Genomic DNA, 23,158 nt, shown 5'->3' with positions numbered 1-23,158 from the left:
ATTGAGCTTGGGTGGAGGCCTGCCGTTGATTAAAACGGCAGGTCTCCAGCTGGAGACGGGGCCAGCTGAGATAGCTGCACACATTCAGGTTTACTGCACACAGTGTTAACAGTGAGCAAATTCACACCTCTATTTGAGATTGAGATTAATTTTCTGCACCATGTGGCTTGTCTTCCCTCTTTAGCGTGCTCCATTCTTATTACGGGAGCATCTGGTCCATGATGATGATGTAAATGAATTTCGAACGAAGATTATTTTATACCCCGCTGAAATGTGCGGCGTTCACCGAGGGAATGATTTCTTATGTTTCTTATATCTTAATTTAAGCGCGCACTTTTCCTTCGGATTTTCAGAATCTGCATTCTGCCAGTGAGGATCCGTGCTGTCAGGTATTGTTAACTGTCGACATGCACATTTTGCAACAGATAATTAGAGCTTAGGTTGTAGTAGCATCCACACCTCCATTGATTTGTAGAATCTCTTAGCGGCTCCCCTCCTCCTCCTCCTCCTCCTCCTCCATCCTCTCCTCCCTTTCCTTCTTCCTCAGCCTCAGCCTCTCCCTTCCTTTAGGAGCAAAAAGCTCCACTCATCTGTTTTCTGCGTATGAATTTCCAGCCATGCATTAGTCTCCCTGACATGTTCAAGCGATGCTTTATTTAGCTTGTCGGATTCTGCAAATAAACGCAATCTCTGGGTTTATGGAAAAATGGATAAAAATTAGATTGTAAGGTATTGATCTGGATTGTGAGTAGTCGGTGGGGGTGTTGTGTATATATATATATATATATGTGTGTGTGTGTGTGTGTGTGTGTGTGGTGGGGGGTGGTGGGGGGGGGGGGGCAGCTCTCATCTGTGTGAGGGTGAGGGGGGAGAAATGAAGCCGTAATTCAGGGCTATTGAACCCCCTGCCACTGGCGGCATCGATCGCAAGGCAGCGCTTATGAGATCACACCTGAGCACTGGAGACTGCAGAGGGGAGGGAGGGAGAGAGGGGGGAGGGGGAGAGGGATGTGAGGAGAGAGAGGGGGGGGGAGAAGGAGAGGAGAGAGAAACAGAAGGTTGTGATATGATCAGTTCCTTACCCACTGTCTGAGGGCCTGTTAAGGTGTTAACATCAAGCCTCAGAGCCAATTACCTAACCCTGCAAGTACACAGTACACTCACTACCGCCCCTCCACACACACTGTGCTGTGACACTGCAGGGGAAGGTAGACAGCTACTGGACACTTACTGTAGTTTCCCCTCCTCCTCTCTTGTGTTTCCAGGACAACTCCACCGTGCTGACCTCTCAATTATCCCTATCCCCCCCCCATGCTCCCACTATTTGCGCCCCAAACATCCCCCTCTTATTCCCCTAAAGCCCTACGTCCAACACCCTTCCACCCTTGCCTCCTCTCTCCTCCTCCTCCTACCCCCTCACCCCTTCATACACACTCCCCCTGCGGCTCTGTGGGTTATTATAGTGAAATATGAAGCGGTGTGGATTCTAGGCTTCATGAAATTTCCATGAGCATTGATCTGATCTGATGTGGGTGATTGCTAGGTGAATCCCTCCAGTCCAGGGCTGTTGCTCATCTATTCATTTATTTATGGCAGTTATGTTTTACTGGCTTTGATTTGCTCTTCTGGAGAGCGACAGCTAAGGATTATAAATATACCTGTATAGGGGAGTGTGCTTTGAATCCTGGAGTGTACTCTGGTTTTTTTTCTTCTTGTACTAATTCCTGTTGTGAAATGTGAAATATTGAGCATAGATATAAGAGCATAAAACCCAAAGATAATCCCCAAAGAAACGCAGACAGGAGCACATTGTCCCCCACATACTTTTCTTCTGTTTTATGGTCCTTGAAAATGAGCCGAGACAATATCACTTCCTCTCTCAATTACCAAAATTGTCTCTTTATTTGTAATAGGGGGTATCTCTGTATGACTTGGGGTTTTCATGCTATTGTTCACTTGAGGCTCATTTGGCACATTGTGGAGAACTGATAAAAAATTCATCATAAAAACAAAAGCCTTTGAGACGAACGAGAGGATGTTGTCGGAACAATCCCCTCCTCAGACTGCGGGCCTAATCCAGGGCAAAGCCTCCTTAAGGCTTTAGAGAGATCAGAGAATGGGGAAGTAATGTCAAATATTTGTCCTCAGAAATAATTCATGCTTTATTTGTTGCATGTGATCATCTCATTGTTTTGGCTTATTTTATCAGTGGACCAGCTGGCCTGTAATGCGTGTCATTCTTCAGAACTTGAGCCTGCCTCTGGCATCTCTTCGACTTTTCTTTCCTCTCTACTGTCTTTGCTTCAAGCTATTCACCTTTCCTTTCTCTCACTCTTATGGATTACTGGAACGCTCCGCTGGGAGAGCTGTCCAAATACGTTTGTGTTGCCAAAACAGAGCAACACCGATTCTCTCTCCTTTGCTCTCTTTTGGTTTGTGTGTTTTGAGCGAGTGGCTCGGGAGGAGCCATGGTGAAGTCACTAGAGGTCCAGCAGGACAGCTTGTACTCATAGCCTCTAGGGGCCTTTTTTCTGGGGGCCGCCTAGTCAGCCTGGCTGCTCAGATGTGAGGCGAGCAGGGCATCAGCCCTCAGGAAACGTCCAAGCTGCGACCCACAGGGGAAACAGACGGACAGCACAGACACATACAGATAAAACCTCACGCATAATGGCTCCTTTATTTTCACTTCTTACAAACATAAATATGAAATGCACACATGTTAAAGCCACAAACTGTGTAAAGAAGCAGCATCTTATAGGCTGTAGCCCAGAAAAGTAGTTAAGAGTGTTATCCATGTTGTGCATTGACTCCCCAGGCAACCCACAAAGAGACACAAGGGGAGAAGGGTAAAAGACAGAGAGAGAAAGAGAGAGAGAGAGTACATTAGGAATGAATTATGTGGAGAGAGCACTTATCCAACAATCCTCCTCTGAAGTGTTTGTACTATAAGCCTCAGATCTTCATTGTATTTATTCTAATGTTTAAATATTCATGGTAAATCTTCTCATATTCAATTACCGTAGCACGACCACAGCATGCCGAGAGAGTGCTTTCTCCCTGCTGTCTGGATGATCTGACTGTGTGTGTATGTGTGTGTGTGCGTGTGTGTGTGTGTGTGTGCATGTGAGTGTATGCGTCTGCCTCTATGTGTGTGTGTCTGTGTGTGTGTGTTTAGCTTGTTCCCCGGAGCGATCAAGCCTTTGTTATATTGGAACCAGTCTCTGTAATTGCTTATATTAGTCGCTGATCAACGCAAGACCACAGGACACACACACACATGCATGCACACAAACACACACACGCACACTCTGCCTGATTCCTGACAGTCTTTTTATTAACCACCAAAGCAGGCGACAGAGAGAGATTCATTACATCACAGGCAAACAAAGACACACACCAGACTTAATAGAGAACACCCACATTTCCAGCGCGTTTAGTTTAATGTTGAAATACTTGTGTAAAAAACGTGCTTAATTCAGTCGTTTCTACTGTAGGAGAGAATCACTCGCTCTTCCTACTGTTGTATTTCTCAGTTGCTGGTGAAAAGTCGGTGCTTTTCATTATTAAGAATCTGGCACTAAAAGTTTTTTTCTGTCTCTCTTTCTGTTTGTGCTTAGCGCTGAACGAGCCAACCATAGACTACGGCTTCCAGAGGTTACAGAAGGTCATCCCCAGACACCCGGGAGACCAAGAGAGATTACCCAAGGTACAGTGCCTGAGCTCCTATCATGTGTCTGGTTGCCACATGCAATTATTTTATAGGAATTTGTCTTGGTAACACTGCTACAGAGACATTTTGACAACTTCTAGAGTTTCATAGCATGTATGGATAGACATGGCACAAGGGCAGCATGACCTCACATACAGAGGAAGAACTGTGTGCTTTAGACAGTACGCTATACATGACACTATGCAGTATGCACATATAACATTTTATCATATGTTCGTGGTCCTTTTCTGGCCAAACAAACACTTCATTTTTTGCGCAGCGAACGCACAAGCAACTCTATTCATCCTTCCACTGAGTATAAGGTCATTTAGACTGGCAAAGTGGGAGAGGAAAGGGAAGGATGGAGGGAGGAAAAGAGGGAGAGAGCGAGGAAAGGAGGTTGAGGGGAGAGAGAGAGAAGAAGAGAGAGGCAGAAGCAGGTTAGGTGATCCATCATAGCTGTCCAGTCTTACCTCCTGCTGGGTCAGTGGATCGAAGTCAACCCCGGGTGGACTTTATTACTTCCAGCACACACACACAAATACACAAACCAGCACACACACACGCATAGAAATGCACACACACACACTTCATTGTGGCTGTACGAGCGCACACACACTCAGTGGAGGGAAGTCACCATGAGGCAGAGATGGAGAGCACAGGTAGATGCAGAAGGAAGATAGAGAAATCACTTGTCCTCGCTGTGTGTCATGTCTGGTGGATACGAGACTTGTCCCGGTGAGTTCTGGTCTTTAGCCTATCAACCCCCCGTATCGCTCTAAATATCTTTGTATCCATCCATCTCTTCTCTTCTCCTTCTCTTCCTCCCTCGCTCTGTGGTGTCTCTTTTCTCTTCTAAATGAACAGCGGGAGCTGGCAGGCCCGGTTGTTCATTTCAGCTCTATTGATTTGTGCCTTTATTGAGGTAATAACAGTTTGTTGACCGCACTTCTCTCAACTGTTGGCCTCAATCATCCAAGAGAGGGGCAACTTCTTGTGCTACAAATGTCCATTCATGGTCACATTGGCAAAAGCGTCTTAGTGTCTGCTCTTCTCGATTTTTAATCGAGATTAAATTGATTGGGAATATAATGTATTCCGTTCAAGTGGCACCTTTTTTATGAGCGGATTCTTAATGAACCAACACACACGCACTGAGCAGGATATCTGCCAATGCATGTTCTTTATCTCTGTACGTTGCGGTAATGATCCAGTGTCCAGCTGAAAACTTCCCCCATACTGTGCTGTAGCTAATAGTCATAGTGAGGAGGGAGTGCTGGGTAGCTCAGGCACAGCCAGACTGCAGGGTGTTTAGCTGAGGCTGTGGTGGAGCTGGGGGTCTGGGGCCGGCTAATGAGTGACCGCCCTGCCAGACGAGGCCAGGCTCTGCTCTGGATCAGGTTCCCCTTCCTGTTGACGTCTCTGTGGGCCTGACTTTACGGGAAGAGACCCTGCGCCCAGGAAATGGTCTCCCCTTACAGCAGCAGAGCTAGGGAGGCAGCACGGCGCTAACCACATTTATCTGTTTATCAGAACGACTCTGGAGCGCTGCCTAATCGCGTTTAGCTCCTGGACAGATCCCTTTGCTAACGAGAGACTGATAGGTACAGACAGGGCACAGGACCACGAGAAAGTGATTAATAGAGAGAATGAGAGAGAAGAAGAGAGACAACAGAAAGTAGTTTGGTGACGCAGGTGGAGATTAAAGATGGACATGAACACAGACAGGAAGTCCTAAGGAGAAAGAAAGTCTATGAGACTCATAGCTGGTGCAGAGAGAGGCAAAAAAAATGTTTTTAGATGAAGTGACTGAGGTTTCATATGTCCTCCCTGCACACCGTTACGCTCCAGCTGCAGATCTGTTTGTGTCCTAATGCCTCACACTTCCCTCATTTCCCCTTCTCCCTCACCTTCTTCCCCTCCCCTCCCTCCCTCCCTCCCTTCATCCATCCATCCATCTACCTATCTAGTAATCCCTGGGAGGCACGGGGCGTCGAGGAAAAGCAGAGAGAAGGAAGCGAGGAGCGGTGCATACATACTAAAGAACCACTTACCTTCCTAGGGCCTCTACATCTTTCAATCACATCGAGCAGGCCGCCTCTCTGGTCTCCCCTCTTTCCGTCTCTCTCCCCCCCCCCTCCTCCTACCCCCCCTGCCTCCCTCTCTGCCTCCCCCAGATAGTGCTGGTAATGGGAGGTTAACACAGAGGCAGCGCTCCCATTATTGAGTGAATTTAGCACCTCGGACAGCGCTCTACAATCTTTATTGCTTTGCTGACCCTCTCGTCATGTCCTGGGCGTGCTCGACAGCCTCCACATGTGCGTGGCTGAGTGTGCGGTTGCGCCTGTGTCTGTGTGTGTGTGTGTGATATGAGGTCTGATTGAAAGGCGGTGTGTCACGGAACAGAGAGCACACATGCTCCAGGGCTTGTTCACAGCGAGGGATACACTCAGGAGGGTATAGCGCACAGCGTGTGTGTGTGCGCGAGTGAAAGAGAGAGAAAAGAAATACGCAGGGAAGGTTGGAGGGGAGGGGGCTGCAATTTTCTGGTTGTCGCGCCTCCAGCATATATCCTGGCCCTGGCACATTAACTTTTAAAAAGGGTTTCGTAGGGCTGTAGGTGTCTACATCACACACACATATAACGACTGCCTGGAGTCACACACTCATACACTTAGGGAAGGAAAAGAATAGAGTCAGGGAGAGGAGAGAAAACGAGGGTAAGCGGGAGAAAATGAGCGCGGGGATACGACAAACACTACGGAAGGATAAATGTTTGATGTGGGAAATTCCACTGGGCGGTTTTCACCTGAGCAATGATGTTCTACATTTATCACACAAAGTGGATGCAGGGCTATTCACTTGGATCATTACCAGGGTTAATGCAGGGCAGGAGACGGGTGTGTCCCCGCTGACGAGGGGAGTTGTGTAGCCGTCAACCTGATGATATGTTGTGTTAAATGAGATTGATGTGTGATCATGTGTAGTAGATTCATGATCCAGCAGTGACAGTAGGGAGGAGAAGATGTAGAAGATGGCTGACTGATAGAGAGATATAGGCTCATGTTTTATTCACAGATAACAGTATCTTACCTCTGCTCTCCCAAACTGCCCGGCTAGTAACAAAGTGCCGGGACAGGCCCATTTCTCTTCCTCTCCCTTCCTCTGTATGCCTCCTTCCTCTCTTGCACTCTCTGTTCTGCATTCACAGCATAATGTAAGACGTGAAATGTAATAAAAGTGACTGAACTCTTTGAACCGTCACACTCGTGATCAATCCCTTTCCTCTTTGTGTGCTTGATTGTAGGAGGTGATCTTAAAGAGAGCAGCAGACCTTGTGGAGGCCTTGTACGGGATGCCTCACAATAACCAGGTAAACACTCACACAAGCACAAACATCAATATCTTTTTCCTCCAATTATGTTTGTAGTTCGGACCACTCGCAGCATCAAAGGCGGCGTCTCCACCGGCCCCACAGCACCCTGCTGTGTTCATGCGAGATGTGGGACCCGCTAACACACACATGGGAATAAGTCGGTGCTTTTATCAGCTCATGTGTTCGGGAGCAAAGGAGGAGATGTACAATGAAAACTGAATGTAGAGGGAGGAGAGGATAATAGGAAGAGAACAGAATGAGGAGGAGAAGTGGGATTAAGAAGAGGCAGGCTAAAGAGTTGATGAGTCTGTTAATGAGTCTCCATTTACTGGAACCAATCCCACCACTCCCAGTGACCACTGATAATAAAAACTCAGCCTACTAGGTTTACATGCCAATATATCAAGTGGAGATCTCAAATTCTTGTTTGACCAAAAAGCCTCCATCGAGGGCATATTTTATCTTCTTCTCCTCTTCCCTCTTCTCTCCTGCCGCTGTTGCTGACCACTGCTTTTTTTTCCCCTCATTGTCAGGAAATGATTCTAAAACGAGCAGCAGATATCGCGGAGGCCCTCTACACGACAGTGCCACGAGGGCACAACCAGCTCTCCGGCCTCGGCAGCGGTTCCTGTCCATAGTGGCATGATGGCCATAAACTCCTTCACCGGGTCAGAGGTGGCACAAACAGCCAATCAGGGTGAGTCTATTATCATGGGAAATGTGGCAAAGGTTTATTTTTTTGTATTCTTTTTTTTAAAGAGGATTGGATAGTAAAGATGAGTCGTGCCATAGGGAGATTTTATTTTTCATTTGGGAGATTCAGTGAGGGTGATTTAAGAGTGTGGTGTAAATAAGGAATCTGAAAGAAAAAAAGGGCAGGAGGAGGCGGCAGCAAGAAACAGGGAACACCTGATATGAAGGAAAGAAGGAAGGTGAGAGAGTGAAGAATGGAGTAAAAGAGAGCCGAGGATGGAGTACGATGGAGAAATATGAGCGGGTCCTAGGGGTGTGTATATTAGACTGGGGTCGGCCCCTGTCTGACAGAGAGAGATGTGGGTGCAGTCAGTGGTGATTCATCACATGTATCAGGGGAAGGAGAGCAGAGTGGATGGACCAGCCTCTGGATATGTCTCAATACTTCCAATGAGCTTCCCCTGTCCTTCATCTTCATCTGGGAACATGCTCAGATGTGGAGAAAACAACAGATATCAGCTGTGTGACTACAGTTTCCAACTCGTAACAGATGACGAAAGGGAATTGGTGGTACCTAATTATAAAGAAGGAGGCTACTACAGTAGAGAAGTGCAGCCCTTGTTGCACTAGAAAGCAGAAATTCCTGATGTTGAATTCCAGCTGTTTTTATTCTCCAGTGTCAGCGCATTGGACCTGAGATGTATATTTATAGTTTCTATCTTGTCCTCTTTCTGTTCACTGGTCCTGTAAAGCATAAAGGATAGAAAGGTCTTGTCAAAAATACTGGCTTCATTCTTTATAAATTACAGGAGATCTGCAGAGGCCTTTTAGTGTTAATTGCCTTATCAATATATCTAATTTTGAATAGGATCCAGTAAGGTTAAAGGCTTCTTGTTTCAGTAGTTGGATTGCAGCTAGTTCCCTCTCAAATCATTCTTCCTCCGCTCTGTTCATTGCTTTCTCGCTCTGCCATATGCTGTCTTAAGAGTTTTCGAGAATTTCTCTTGGCTTATATTGCCGTGTCCATTAGCCATGCAGGGAAAAGAGTATTTGGCAGCATTGCATGTTCTCGTTTTGTATTGTCTGCCATCTGCTATACCCCTAACACCTATTCTCTCTCCGTCTCCCTCTCTTTCCCTGTCCATAGGTTACAGTAGGAACACAAGCAGTGTGTCCCCTCATGGTTATGTCCCCAGCTCAACTCCCCAGCAGAGTGGCTACAACTCTGTCTCCACTAGCATGAATGGCTACTCTAACTCTGGCATGGCAACCTTGGGCACCTCGCCCAACTTCCTCAATGGATCTGCAGGCAACTCGCCCTATGCTAGTGAGTAAAATACACCACATCCGAGACCTGAAACCAAGAGGGGGGTGACAAAATCTAGGCGTGGAAAGCGAAAAGATTGAGCCATTTGAACATAAAAGAAAGAGTATTTTACAGGAACTGAGAAAGGGTGGTGGACACACAAGGGGAAAGTCGTGCAGTTCAGCTGGCTCATCTGTTTCTTTAAGAACAGAGTCAAACGCAAATCCCCACTTTATTGGCCAGGGGAGCAGATCACCTAGCACCCCCCACCCCCCCACCCCACGACACAAACCCCACCACCTCTGCTCACACACACACATTCACCCTCTACATTAAAGACCCTTGATTAAATCAATAAACTAATTGCTAGAGAAGCAATTCCATTTCAGCTCTTTGATTCCTGGGTGTTAACAAGTATTTTAACAGGCTCATCGGCCCCACACAGACACTTTCAATCAATGGCCCCCTCGGCCTGCCTTTGTAGGTCCAATTTTCATTAATTGATTAGTTAGGCCCCTTCATAAATGGATTATGACTTTATTGCGAGGATTTGTCAGGAAGAGCCATAAAAGCTAAGTGTTGGATAATAACAACAATAAAGGCAGAAGCAGATATCAGAGGGCAGGTGAAATACGACTTGGTTGATTGTAAAATCACTGAGGGGGAAAATGCTCTTAGTATATTAGCAGACAAAAGACAAACCCAGGAGGATGGATGGGATGATGTAAGAGGGAGACAGGATTTGGGTTGTGAAAATAAGCTTCTGCTCATTTTTTCCTCACGCCAAAATCTAGCTACCCGCCCTCTTGTATTCAGCCAAAATGTCACAAGATTTCTGCTTGATGTTTTTTTTTGTGTGTGAAATGTTAACAAAATGTAATCCAGATATCTAGTAATGATGTGGATAGAAGTCTGAACATGTAAAGCTTTAAGGCCTGGTCGGACCAGCATTTAAAACAGCAAAATTTAGCTGAGAAATCAATCAGTGGAGTTCAACTTTTGGTGAACTTTGACCAGTGAATTTGCCTCGACAGTGCTGACCTTCGAGGGAAATGATAGCCTGATAATCCAAAGAAAGCTATCATTTATTAGCTAAGAGTCACCATCAAGTTTTATTCATCCTATCTGTCAGAGTATAAACTTCTACAAATCAAAGACATGGTTTACAGACAGTCAATGTAAACACATAAAGCAGCTGATGCTCTCGTTTTGCACTAATTTACAGTTAGCAAGTTTGATTTTTCCCTCCTCAAAATATATATATATATATATATATATATATATATTTAAATCAACTAGCTAGCTGCGATAGCTAGCAGAAAGCTCCTACAACCACATATTTTGCACATATTCATTTCACCGTGCCATTTTCTGGTGTGACCGGGCCTTTAGGCTTTTAGGTTACGACGCTGATTATGAGGCCAGACATATGGCCAACAACTGATTAAACCATGTTTAAGGAGATAGCAATGAAAACACAAAGAAGCCGTGATTGTTGTCAAGCCGATGTTATCAGTCGGTGTTTTGGATTTTGCTCTGGCTGTTCATTGAAATCTCTTGCATGATTATCTTTGATGAAGGTGATGTTGGAGAGTCTTGTTTGCCCCGAAAACAAATTACGGGTGCAGCACCCTGAGTTAGCGAGGAGATGTTTATCAAGCCGTTGTCAACCCCTTGAGCAACAGAATGAGTCATCAAAACAGACTGATCAGAGGGGGGGGGGGGGGGGGGGATGCTTTGGGCTGTTTTCTGTGCAAGTTTCCTACCAAACACATTTTTGTCTTAGCTATGGAATATCTTATTACAAGGTGCTTGCTTAACAACAACAAAAAAGATTGCAAAAAATAAAAGTCTGAGCCAGTCTGATCTGAGTCCAAAATGTCACCCCCTCCCCCCCCACCCCCACCATCATCCATTGACCAGTCCCTTTCTGTTCGTCCCGTCTGCCCGTCCTCTGCCCTCGGCCCTCTCTCTAACCTCGTGTCTCCCCTCTCCATCTTCATCTTTCCTCCCTGTCCTTCTTCCCTGACGTGCTCCCTACGACCCCCCTTAACCCCCCTTTCCTACCCGTCTCTCTTCTCTCAGTCGTCCCGTCAAGCCCCACAATGGCCTCGTCGACCAGCCTGCCCTCCAACTGCAGCAGCTCCTCCGGCATCTTCTCCTTCTCTCCAGCCAACATGGTGTCCGCCGCCGTCAAGCAGAAAAGCGCCTTTGCCCCCGTCGTGCGACCCCAGAACTCCCCCCCACCCACGTGCACCAGCGCTACTGCTAACAGCCTGCAAGGTAAGCTGCTGAACACCTAGCATTCATTTACACAGTATCTAAAGAATTCAGAGGTAATGTGTTTAAGTGTATATCTCTTCATTGAGCTTTAATCCTGCTCTTCTGCACCTCCTTATGATAACAATTTCTCACTTTTACTCCCACTTCTTCCTCCTCCTTACTCCCTTGTTTCCCTCTTTGAACCCCTCCACTCTCCTTCCTCACTATAGATCAGTCTTTTGTGGATTCTAGCAAGTACTCATCAAACAACTCTCTGCAGGGCCTGGCCTTCTCCTGAAGTACGTTAATTTCCTCCTTCTCTGTTTCTTTCCATGCGACACTATCCCACACCGCTCATTTGCACCACCAGCTCATCCTGCCCTACCCTTCCTTCTCCTTTCAGTTTTTATTTGTCACTCTTGACTTGTCAGAGAGACAGCATGCCACACCACATGTGTTCCATTTCCTGTTTTCACTTCCTGCTTCCTGCCTGTGCTTTGGCGGGTGTCTCTGTAGGGAGGTATTATACCACCGCGGGTCATTCTGTTCTCCCATTTCCTTCGAATGCAGCACGGGGTCTGTTCGTCTAGGCAGGATGTTGTATGGTGTTGAGATCCTGAGAGAGAAATGATGGATGAGAATCTTTATCAGAGCCCCAAGCTAAGCACTTCCTCACTTCCTCTGTCGGCGGTGATGAGCGCTGACCACGGTGACCCAAAGGCCATTGGCCACTGCGCACTGATCACACTAACACATGCACACACACACACACACACACACACACACACACACACACACACACACACACACACTCACCATTCTGTTTTAATCCCAACAAGCCGGAGACACTTAGGAAATAACCAGGGAATTAGTGGATGGAAGAGAGAGAGGAATCAATAGGGAGCCAATATGTTATATGAAAAATTCTTCCCTGTGATGGCTTCTGTGTAAAACTTGGGGGGAAGGGAGAGGGGTGAGGGAGAGGTGGGAGTGAGGAGGTAAAGAAGCCAGAGCAAGTTGAAGGCGGTGCATGATATAAGAAGATAGAAATGTAAATAAAGCTCTTGACTTCTATTTCCATGTTCAAGTGTTGAGTGTGATTTCATCGCCTCTGTCATCCCGCGTCACCGTGCCTCTCCCTCTCTCATGTTTGATTTATGCTCCATGATGCACAATGGGCTTACACAATGTAACTGCTAACAATTAACAGCGACAGCTCTTGCATGAAGCTATTCAGAAAGCCTGCAAAAAAAAGTTGAACGATGTTGTCGGTGCGCGCCAAGTTAGCGCTGCAGCGGAGAAAAATGTTTTGATTTTGGGGGCCTCGGAATGAAGAGATAATGAGGGAGAGTCGTCTTTGTTCGCCAGATGCTGGAGCACATTTCTGCAATGTGACTGTTGTGATGACAGATGAAACCCAGCAATCACATCACTGACCTCTCTCTCTCTTTCTTTCCTTCTTTACCCCCTCTCCACCATCCTTCCTCCCCCTCTTTTCCCACAAAGCAGCGATTCCCGGGATGATCGTTCCACCCATGTAGAAGATCTGGGATAGCTGGAGATTTGGGAATGTTGAGGGGAAAAGACACAGTAGCAGAGTCTGGCGAGTCTCTGTTGTGCTCCGGAGCTGAACTGAAGGAAGTCAAGATAAGACGCAGGACTCTGTTAAACTCAGGCCTTTCCACTGGGATTTCATCTGAAACATTAGGGGAGGAGAAAAAAAGGAACAATACGAACCTTTGTGATGTTATTTCCCTCTTGGTTGAATTAGTGTAGCTTCTCTGACATCGCGTTGGATGGAGTGTATAGAGACTGATAGTTTACCCACAGTGTGACACTGACCTCATGAAAAGAGCATTTATTTATCTTTTATGTTTATGCCTGTAAGGTTTGGGTTTGATTACTGGAGGCCCCACGCCGTCTTGCAATCCGTAACTCGCACAAACAACAGTGAAGTGTTGGTTTGGCCATGAAGTTTACGTAACCTCTGTCACAATAGAGGATGCTTTCCTTACTAAAACCACATAACAACACACTAGCTAAATGGAGCTAAGGTCAACAACACAAAGAAAACAAAGAAATACAGAAAAGAACAAAATCAACCCTCAACTTTGCTGCTAATTATCCCATAAATCTAAAAATAGCATAATAAAACCGCCCTATGCTAATTCCACATCAGAAAACATGTCTTTCTTTTTTTTTTCTCCCCCGTTTGGTTTGTTTGCTTGTTTGAATTTTAATAAAACTGTGAGGATTGAGCTGTTTGCAATATGCTTTTCTGCTTGTCATGTGAAGAAAAAGGTGATGATTTAGCCAAAATTGACATTTTGTCTGAGATTTTAGTGAACACTAGAAAAACCAGAGGATGTGTGCGTCCAGCCAGCACTGTACTGAAGGAGTCTAGCAGATATAAAATTAGAATAAATGCGTGATATATGTGATATATTTTTGTATATAAAAAAAAAAAATTGAATTTTTCATTTGACATTTTCTTTACTTTTTGCAATAGCTATAGTTTGAAATGTAAACATTAAATGTCTTAAGGCAGCTTCTCAGTACAGAAGATAGATTTACTGTGTGTTGTCAATATCTCATCTGCTAAAAATGACAAACATGGATTTGGATACAAAAAGGGGATTCTGTAAAATATCCTATAAATAATGTATTTATCCCTTGTATTTGTACATTGCCTCTCACCCTTGTTTAGTTGTGTTGTGTAAGTTTAATACAGTAAGTGAACATATTTCACAGTGTTTTGTTTCATTATTTACTGTTGTCTCTCACTATTTAAATGTGACTTTTTTTATCTTTTTTGTTTTGTTTTGTATGTTGATTGTTTTGCATTGGTATACCATGCTTTCAGTTGTTGATTCAGAAACATGCCATTGTCTATTTTTGTATTATTTGTAAGTTAATAAAAAAAAATCAGTTGTTTTCCTTATGAAAATGTTTATTGTATGGCAACAAAGTAGCATCTTATTCAGAGTATTTGGTTGAAGTAGATTTTTTAAGAATATATACACACATTAATATATACTGTAAATCTATATCTTTTTGTTTGAACTCTTTTGGGCTTTCAGATTGATACTGTTCTTGAACTGATAATATGCATGGGTTCTTCTCTTGAGTGACACTTTCTTTTGTGTGTGTGTGGAAACCAAGAGAACTAAGAAATTGCTCTGTGTTTTTCTTTCTTTGAGTTCCTCTTTTTCCCCCCTCCGTTCTTTCTTTTCCTATGTTATTTATGCCTGCTTACATACTGTATCTATATACTTCTTTTTTTCTGTCACTGTAATCTTTACCAGCAGTCTAGATGCCTTAACAATGCAAACCCATTCTTCATTCAATCACGTGTACAGTTTTCTACCCTCACCACAATTGTCTATTGCCACAGAGGAATTCATGGGAACTTGGGGACAAAGCACAAACACACTCTGTTTGGTGGTGAAGCCAGACTAGAATACAAAGAGCCATAATTCAACAATCACACACACCCCGATGTACTATAATACTACAGCAATGGCACGCTTTGAAGGACAGCCGACACTGAGAGGCCCGTCTCAGCTGTGCTCATTGCACTTTAGTGTTCACAGAAACACTTTGTTTTGTAGTGATTATGTAGCTTTCTTTCCCCGATTAATGAAATCATTTCAACGGCATGTTGGTAATAGTTATCGTTAACCACAGGATCACAACAGTTTGACAACACGGAGCTGTTTCAATTGTAGTGCAAAGGGGCGCACAGTGAAGACAAGCACTGTCACAGCACAATTTTGATCTCACACATAGAGTCGTAGGTCTGACTCCAGTATCTGACAGTCGATCCCCCCCAGTCCTTCTCTCCGTGTATTAGCCTTTGGACAATACAGCTTCATTACAAGCTAAACAGAACAAGAACAAGTGAGGAAGCATGAAAGGGAGCTCCTTGGCCCCTCAGCCATTTCTGTAGTCTTTTCTTTGTGTCTGCCGTGTGTCTTCAAGCTGTTGCTGGACAGAGAATAGGGCTTTTCTCTCTGCTTTTCCTTTCTAGAGCCTGGTTTTGTTAAGTGGGTAGAAAGGACCGTTTTAACAGAGGCGCCTGCTGACAGACGAGTGTTTTTCAGGCACTTGTGTGCCTGTGCCGGTCGGGGCCGCACCATATCTGTTTCAAATGAACTACAGAGGTCTGTTGTCATACAATGGCTTCTTTGTAAGCAAAGTTCCATCCTGATTATGAATATTGGTAATAGGTGACAAAGTTTTGTATTTAGGTAACAAACTACAAAAAAGAAGATGCAAACCAAATAGCTGGTGTCTATTTTTCCCTCTGTTTTGTCTTTGACTGCAAATACACTGAACAGCTCTATGATATAAGGGAAGAAAGAAAATTCTACTGTATAGATTGTTATTGTTTTTGATGAAAATTGAGCTGTAAGATAACTTTTGGACTCTCACAATGTTGAATTAAAGTTACCTCTTGTCTGTGACTTTGTCAGTTGTCTTTTTGTTGTTTTTGAAAAACAAGTTCAGTGCACGTCCGGATGTTTGCTTGGCCTCCGGTGTTGCTGCTTGCAACTTTCTCCAAAACATCCAAACAACTTCACACTCGACACTGCACTTCCTCGGGTCCGCAGCAATACACAAGTGTGAAGTCGAAACTCAAAGGATAGAAATGCGTGCACACAGACTATATTTTAGTTGGATGCCACGTTTCAGATTTCTGTGACACGATCACCAAACACGAACTTGGGTTCACTCAACGTAAGAGGGTTCTTATGTGACTTTCTACGTTTTGACCGAAAACATCTTCCCCAAATAGCTGACAGGCGGTTGACTAAGAATAGAGGAGAACTGGCCAACACTAATTCCACAGGTCAGAAAAAGGCCTGCGTCCCCTCCCCCACTGAGCTCCTTTCTCTAATGAATCTAATTCATTAATGCATTACTGATGGCATGGTGAACATGGTTAGCCTGACAAGTTTCCTCCTAAACATATTAGTTAATGATGATTCCAAGGTTATTAATTGCGAACGCACCAGCCCACCATAATTGAGTCATCATTTGCATACCCGGTCATCAGCAGAAAATTTATTTATTTTTTATTTTTTGCATATCTAATTTAAGGGCCTGCGATTGGATTAGCTGGTGAAAATAGCGGATCCCAGGATTCTGCTGACCTCAGAGTGTTCCAGGGTCTCCACGGTAACTGGAGGCTTCCGCAACGCCGAGGGGCGGGGGAGCGAGGCGACCTGGAAGTACTGATGAAATGAGGACTCGTAAACACTGTGTGTGTGTGTGTGTGTGTGTGTGTGTGTGTGTGTGTGTGTGTGTGTGTGTGTGTGTGCTTGTGTGTGTTTGTGTGTGTGTGTGTGTGTGTGTGTGTGTGTGTGTGTGTGTGTGTGTGTGTGTGTGTGTGTGTGTTTGTGTGTGTGTGTGTGTGCGTGCGTGTGTTTTTTGCCTCCTTAATTGCCCAAAGGTTTGTAACTGCACAGGGGTTTTTCTCCCATACATCTAATAACAGAGTTGATAGTTTGCTGACAAACAGTAAAGTGGGCTGTAGTGTGCACGATTTAGCGGTAAGAGGTGGGATATTGAATTATGGAGGTTACACACTCAGTGCTGGGGAAAATGAGTCCTGGAGCCTAATGTTTTTGATTAGCGAGCCGAGCACCATGTTGCACGGCGCGGCTCCAGGGATTCCCGCTTTGCCTAAATGCGGCTTGCAGAGCAACACACACACATTCACACTCATAAATCATAAATACACATAGACAAAAGGTGAATCCATTTTGCTCTTTATTTCCAGCAGCTCCTCAGGCCCAGATAGACTGGTCAGTGTGGGAGGAGGACAATAGGAGTGGGAGGCCGAGGGCAGCGTGGAGCCAGCAGACCTCTGCGCTCTGGAGACTTAACATTAGACACTATTCCTGGAGAACTACTCCTCTGAATACAGCCTTCACACATCAAGAGAGGAGATGTTCAGGAGCTTTTGTGCTACTAGTATCCTAATGAAATATATTAATGCACATATTCCTCCTCACCATCTTGCTCTCCTCCTCCTCCTCCTTTTTCTCATTCTCCTCCCTGCATGGACACATGAAGAACGGAGAGGCGTGTTTGAAAGAAAAACAGGAGTCCCCATGGGGATCCCAGATAAAGAAAGGAAAGGAAAGAAATGGAGAGGAGAGAGGATGGGAGTGGAGGGAGAGAGGGGGGGGGGTATTCAGAATGGAGGCAGTGAGCAAAAGACAAGGAGAGGAGGGATGAATATTAATAATATTCTATGTTGGAAAATAGTCACAATGGACATCATAGAGAGATGAAGAGAGGCAAGGGGAAGAAAGTTCCATTCCCGGCCTTGCTTAATGTGTGTCTGCAGGTGCACAATCTCTGCACGAACACGCCTGCCAGTATAAGACAAAGCATATTTGAGTGCATGCATACCTAGAAAGAGTGTGCACTCACATTCAGGTTTGCGCTCTCGCTTACGAGGGTGTGTGGTCGTTTCCCACAGTAATTATCCCGACGACTGTGGGTGTCTGTCTATGATCTGTGTGGTACCTGTCAGACGGAGCCCGGCAGAGCCCGTGCTTTATATTCCCTGTAATTGCTGCTGCTAATTTACTGTGCGTTGGCCTAATGAGTAGGGAGGTGAGGGGCTGGGGTATGTAATGGATGTTAGAGAGATAGCGATGGAGAGATGGATTTCACCACTGCCGGCAGAGAGAGGGAGAAGGGGAGGAGGCCGGCGAACTGTGTGTGTTAAGCAAGCATGTAGAACACTTATCTTTATTGTTCTATTAAAATGAGAACAAAAAACACAAAAGATAAGCTATTTGCCCCCCCCACACAACTTTAGAAGAGAAAGAGAGAGAGAGAGAAAGAGAGCCGATAGAGCGAGCGAGAAGCAGCGCGGAGCGACGAGAGTGGAGAGAGAAAAGGAGAGAGGAGAGAAGAGGAGAGAGAGGAGGAGAGAGTGAACGAGATAGCTCTAGCAGAATATCTCTCTCAGGTCTCTTTCTCCTTGGCTCTCTACCTCGGGTATCCGAGAGAGAGTAGAGAAAAGAGCTCTCATCTTGCTCTCTCTCTCTTTATTTTCTCTTCTCTCTCTCTCTCTCCTATCTCTATCTCCTCTTTTCTCTCTCTCTTGCTCTCTCTCTCTTTGCTCTCTCTCTCTTTCTCTCTCTCTCTCTCCCTCTTTCTCTCTCTCTCTTGCTCTCTCTCTCTTTCTCTCTCTCTTTCTCTTCCTCCCCCTCCATCCTCCCTTCAGCTGACAGTACAGTGGTGACTACAGCGAGCACATTAGACAAGCTTTTTGTTATGTTGATTAATGATAAAAGCAAATCCATAAATAATATAGATTATTTATTCCATTTATTCACATGCTAATTAGAGCTAGGAGCAGATACCTCAGAGAGATGGCCTTTTTTTCTCCCTCATCTGTTCCAGTGCAGCCAGATCGACCAACATTCAGACAGAGGCAGAGACAGTCCCATATTAATGTCATTCACACTTTGAAGCACCAATGGTATCTTGTGATGGGGACACGTCCACCCTTCATTTCTCCCTAATGAGGTCACGATGGAGGCCAGTGGTTTTCTGCACACACACACCCTCAGTCTTTGCTCTCTGCGCGCTCTTGACGAGCGCTGGATTGACAGGGTCGTCTTTGATTGATGCACCGCGGTTCTTCCACATGTTCTACAGCTCACTCATTTAATTATGTTTCCTAAGCATCATTAAGTACCATTATATTCTATCATATTCTAATGAGAGAGGTGGCCAGTCGCAGGACAAGCTAATTGGTGATTAATGTTGTGTATCAGTGAGAGACAATGCAAGATTGGCCATTTAATGACACAACACTGTATTTAAGTGCTGAATATGTAAAAAACACAAACAGAGGGGGGGGGGGGGGATTAGAGAAGCCGTGATTGAAAAAACACATATTGGCTCTTAAAGGTCTAATCTCTCTTGGCCTCAAACAACACATTTATTTCTACACACACACACACACACACACACTTCCTGCATTATTCTGAATTGTTCACCTCTTAGCCGCATTATCCACACTTACTCAGATAATGCTGGAAACCATCTCCACAGGCATAACTCACCAGCTCCTCGAGATTAACCGCTAACTCAGTATTGATGCACTGCTTTGCAGGTAGGTACGCACACGAGAAAACACACACACACACACACACACATAGAGACACAAACATCCTCATCTGGTATTGACATGCCGCGCGGCTGAAGGTGTTTCCATTTAAGGTCAGTCGATTGCCTTAAGTATGTAATGTTAGGAGGGGGGTCCGTAAACATGTCAAATTAGCAGTAATGAATGAGCAGGCACCGGTAGGGGGAACTGTCAGGGTGCACGCCCAGGACAATACATTACCCTGAGTTATCCTAGTCTGCCCTCCTCGAAACACACACACACACACAAAGTAGTCGGACCCATTCAGTGGTCACACACTCGGTTTTAATGGGCTGTGTGGCTGATTGGTGTCCAAGACATGAAAAAAAAAAAAAAGACTTGAAGTAGACACAGAGTATGGAAAGTTCAGGGGAAAAAATATACTGAAAACAAAGTCGAAAGATTGACGGACACAACCACGATGATAGAAAAAAAAAGAGAAATGTATGAAAATAGATAGAGAGATAGAGGACCAGGCTAGAGGGAGAGAAAACAAACTGTGGTATTTATTTTTTCTTCTCAGTGTTGAAACAGGAAAAGGACCTCTGGTTTAATAAACCATGAATCCTTTCACAGAGGGTTTGTATGTTATTCTTCTGAGAAACAGATACGTGGGGAGGGAAGGGCAGACAGAGAGAGAAAGAGAAGCAGAGAGCAGTAGGGGGGGGATGATCTGCAACTATATGAATGTCTCTCTCTCTCTCACCAACACACACATACACACACACACAACACACACACACACACACACACACACACACACACACACACACACACACTCAGCCCACTTCCAGGCTGTATGTTAGTTTTGGGTTGGAAGTGTGTGGGATAAAGGGGGGTGGGGGGTACACATCCTTCTCAGTCCAGCCTGAGAGAGAATGAGCCTAAATGAGAAGTAAAAGATATACTTCCCATCTGTAAGTGATTAAATCCTTCTCCTCTACCCCTCAGTGTTTGACAGTTTGTGAAAATAACTAAAGTAACATATTCGCTCCACACAGAAAAATCTTCAGTCCACCACAATAATGCATTCATGTACATTGGTATGTGCCGCATGCATAAGCAGAGTGGAAATGTCCACTTGAATTCTTAAGCGTGTTTTCACTGTATGCACTGTGGATATGGTGATAAATAAACATGTACACAAGCATGAACTTACTGTCTCTATATGTTGTCTCCCCGCCTCCCACTCCCCCCTCTCTTCTCTCTCCCGCTCCTTCCTGTAACAAAGGTTACATTGATCATGTTTCTAAAAGAGACTCTGTATTTCCACATGGCCCTGCCTCTGATATGTTTTTCTTGGCGGGTCGGACTTCTACTTTTGTCATTCACTCAGCATATTTTAACAAATTAGAAACATTAGAAACCAGGATCGCGGCAATGTTTTGGTTTGGTTTCGAAACTCTTACGGTCTCCACAATTATTTTTCAAAACACGGGCGAATTGTTTGACAGCCGAGCGGAATAAAACCCTAAAACAACTTTTTCATTAGAAACACATGCTCTGGCAATTAGAACCCTGCATTATGTTAATGTATGTTTGCACTGGTGCATTTGTTGCCGTGTGAACGGTGACGCCGTGTGAGTGTGTGTGTCTGTGTGCACATGTATGTGCCCTTAAACGTGCGAGAGTGTGAGTGACCGTGTGTGTGTGTGTGTGTGTGTGTGTGTGTGTGTGTGTGTGTGTGTGTGTGTGTGTGTGTGTGTGTGTGTGTGTTTGTGTGTGTTTGTGTACGTGTGTAAGGGACAAAGGGACACAGTGCTCCACATAACAGCATTACAGATGGCTGTTGTGAGTGGTTGTGACAGTGAAAGCGAGTGGGTTCCCACTCCATACAGATGTACTCTGAGTGACCTTACAAACACAGTGGAACTAAAACAGGCCCCCTACCTCTCGCTCTCACTCTGGCACACACTGTCAATTCTCACTCAGCCCTTGCGGGGCACTAAAAGTTGTTTCCTGAGCCAGGAATACATCAAGGGCCAAGAATATATAAGCGGGGAGCAGGAGAGATGCATAGCCAGGGTCCAGGAAAGCATAACTTGGACAAAGTAAATATTGGACTGAAGGATTAGTAGCTTTTGCCACCTATAAAAGCAAGACAGGTATGCCAGCCTAAGTTAACGACCACACGCTCTGAATTTACCCTGGATTGTTTTACCAATGAGCAGCTGTGGACAAAGGGGACATTTCAACAAGTTCACTTTATGGAGGAAAAGTTGGAAAACTAGAATTGACTTTAGTTAGCTGAACAATCGGCCCCTTCCTGATTCAGGGACTGTACAAAAAATGATTGGAGTCGGGAGAGGGCTTGGACTTTGTGTCTTTTTCTTTTGCACCCTCCCATTGAGTAGAAGAAAACTACCCACAATATTTCTAAATAATGTAACAGTACTAAGTTTGTACAAGTAATTTTACCATCAATAACTAAAATAATTTAAGATGGAGTGCTTTAACATGTGAAAGTGGGTTTAATACTTAATTTATGGAGTGCAACTGCAAAAGTGAAAAAGTTGTATAAAGCCTTTGGTGGCTCCAGAAGGAGTCTGATAAATTGACTCAAGTCATGTCATTCGGGGCTTGAAGACTACAAGTTCAAACTACAAGTTTGAATATTTAAAAAGGCTAGCGGCTAGAGGCTACATTAACCACTACTAGTATACTGTAACAGACCCAAATCTCAGACCGCATTGTCAATGGTCGAGTTGCATTGTGGGTAAAGTAGCCGGCAGTCACCCATAGGTTTGAGAAGGGCCATTGTGAAGCTCAATGTGGGTGGCTCTGACCATCTCCATTTTGACAGCGATGACATCGTCTAACTACATCGTCTAACTCACGGCTAATCCAAAATAGTGCATCATTGGTGGAGCTGAGGCTGGCCGACGCAGCAGAGCAGACAGCTAGTGGCTAGCGACCTGTGAGGGCACCCACCTGCACTTTAAGCCCTAATATAATTTAAACGGGTGAGTTCGATAAAAATGTACCAAACCATTGTTTGTACCAGGCTGTAAACATGTTCTGCTCTAAAGTTGGGCATTTTAACATGGTGGTCTATGGCGATTGACTCACTTTTGGAAACAGCCTCAAGTGGACATTGAAGGAACTGCAGTTTTTGGCACTTACGCCTTGGCTTCACTTTTCAGCACTGGTGGTTGCCACTTGGTTTTTGACAAGGGAGAACGATTGATGGAATAAAAAAGACGATATTTCTGGTGCTGCTGTATTGATTTTGACCATTTTTTTAAACTGTCAATTGCGAGTCTGCAATGTTATAGGAGTGTAATGCATAATCGGTGCAGTACTATTTGAATGAAACAATAATATTCACATTGTCACCAGTTTCCAGGATTATTTCCCTTTGCATTTCACCAAACACATCTTTTTGAACTGTGGCGCTCACAAGACATGTTACTTTTTAATTTTTAATTTACAATATATCTCAAAAAGGAACATTGAAATTAAATATAAAACTGGAATAAGAAAAAATGATAAGACTCCTCCAAAAGATTATGACTTCCCTCTCTTCAGCAAAAAAACAAATACATAACCCTGCACATTTCTGACCACCCAAATAATTTCCATACAGTCTCTTACTATGCCGGTCTCTCTTTCAAATACAAATACGTTTATAAA

The 23,158-nt window shown here is 44.6% G+C and overlaps 1 protein-coding gene across 1 annotated transcript in view; it reads left to right on the top strand.

The window, feature by feature from the left end:
* LOC115014518 (transcription factor COE1-A-like) overlaps positions 1–15,812 on the top strand; it is a 54,509-nt gene extending 38,697 nt beyond the window's left edge. The window contains 8 exon segments of the mRNA XM_029441451.1: positions 3,618–3,706; positions 7,017–7,082; positions 7,619–7,711; positions 7,713–7,782; positions 8,926–9,105; positions 11,170–11,367; positions 11,577–11,645; positions 12,856–15,812. Of these exon segments, the coding sequence (XP_029297311.1) occupies positions 3,618–3,706; positions 7,017–7,082; positions 7,619–7,711; positions 7,713–7,782; positions 8,926–9,105; positions 11,170–11,367; positions 11,577–11,644 (764 nt within the window). The 3' untranslated portion in view covers position 11,645; positions 12,856–15,812.
* Positions 15,813–23,158: the final 7,346 nt, after the last annotated feature.

The sequence above is a fragment of the Cottoperca gobio genome, chromosome 10 (genome assembly GCF_900634415.1).
Source record: "Cottoperca gobio chromosome 10, fCotGob3.1, whole genome shotgun sequence".
Classification (NCBI taxonomy): domain Eukaryota; kingdom Metazoa; phylum Chordata; class Actinopteri; order Perciformes; family Bovichtidae; genus Cottoperca; species Cottoperca gobio.
This window is presented reverse-complemented; position numbering and strand designations above follow the sequence as displayed.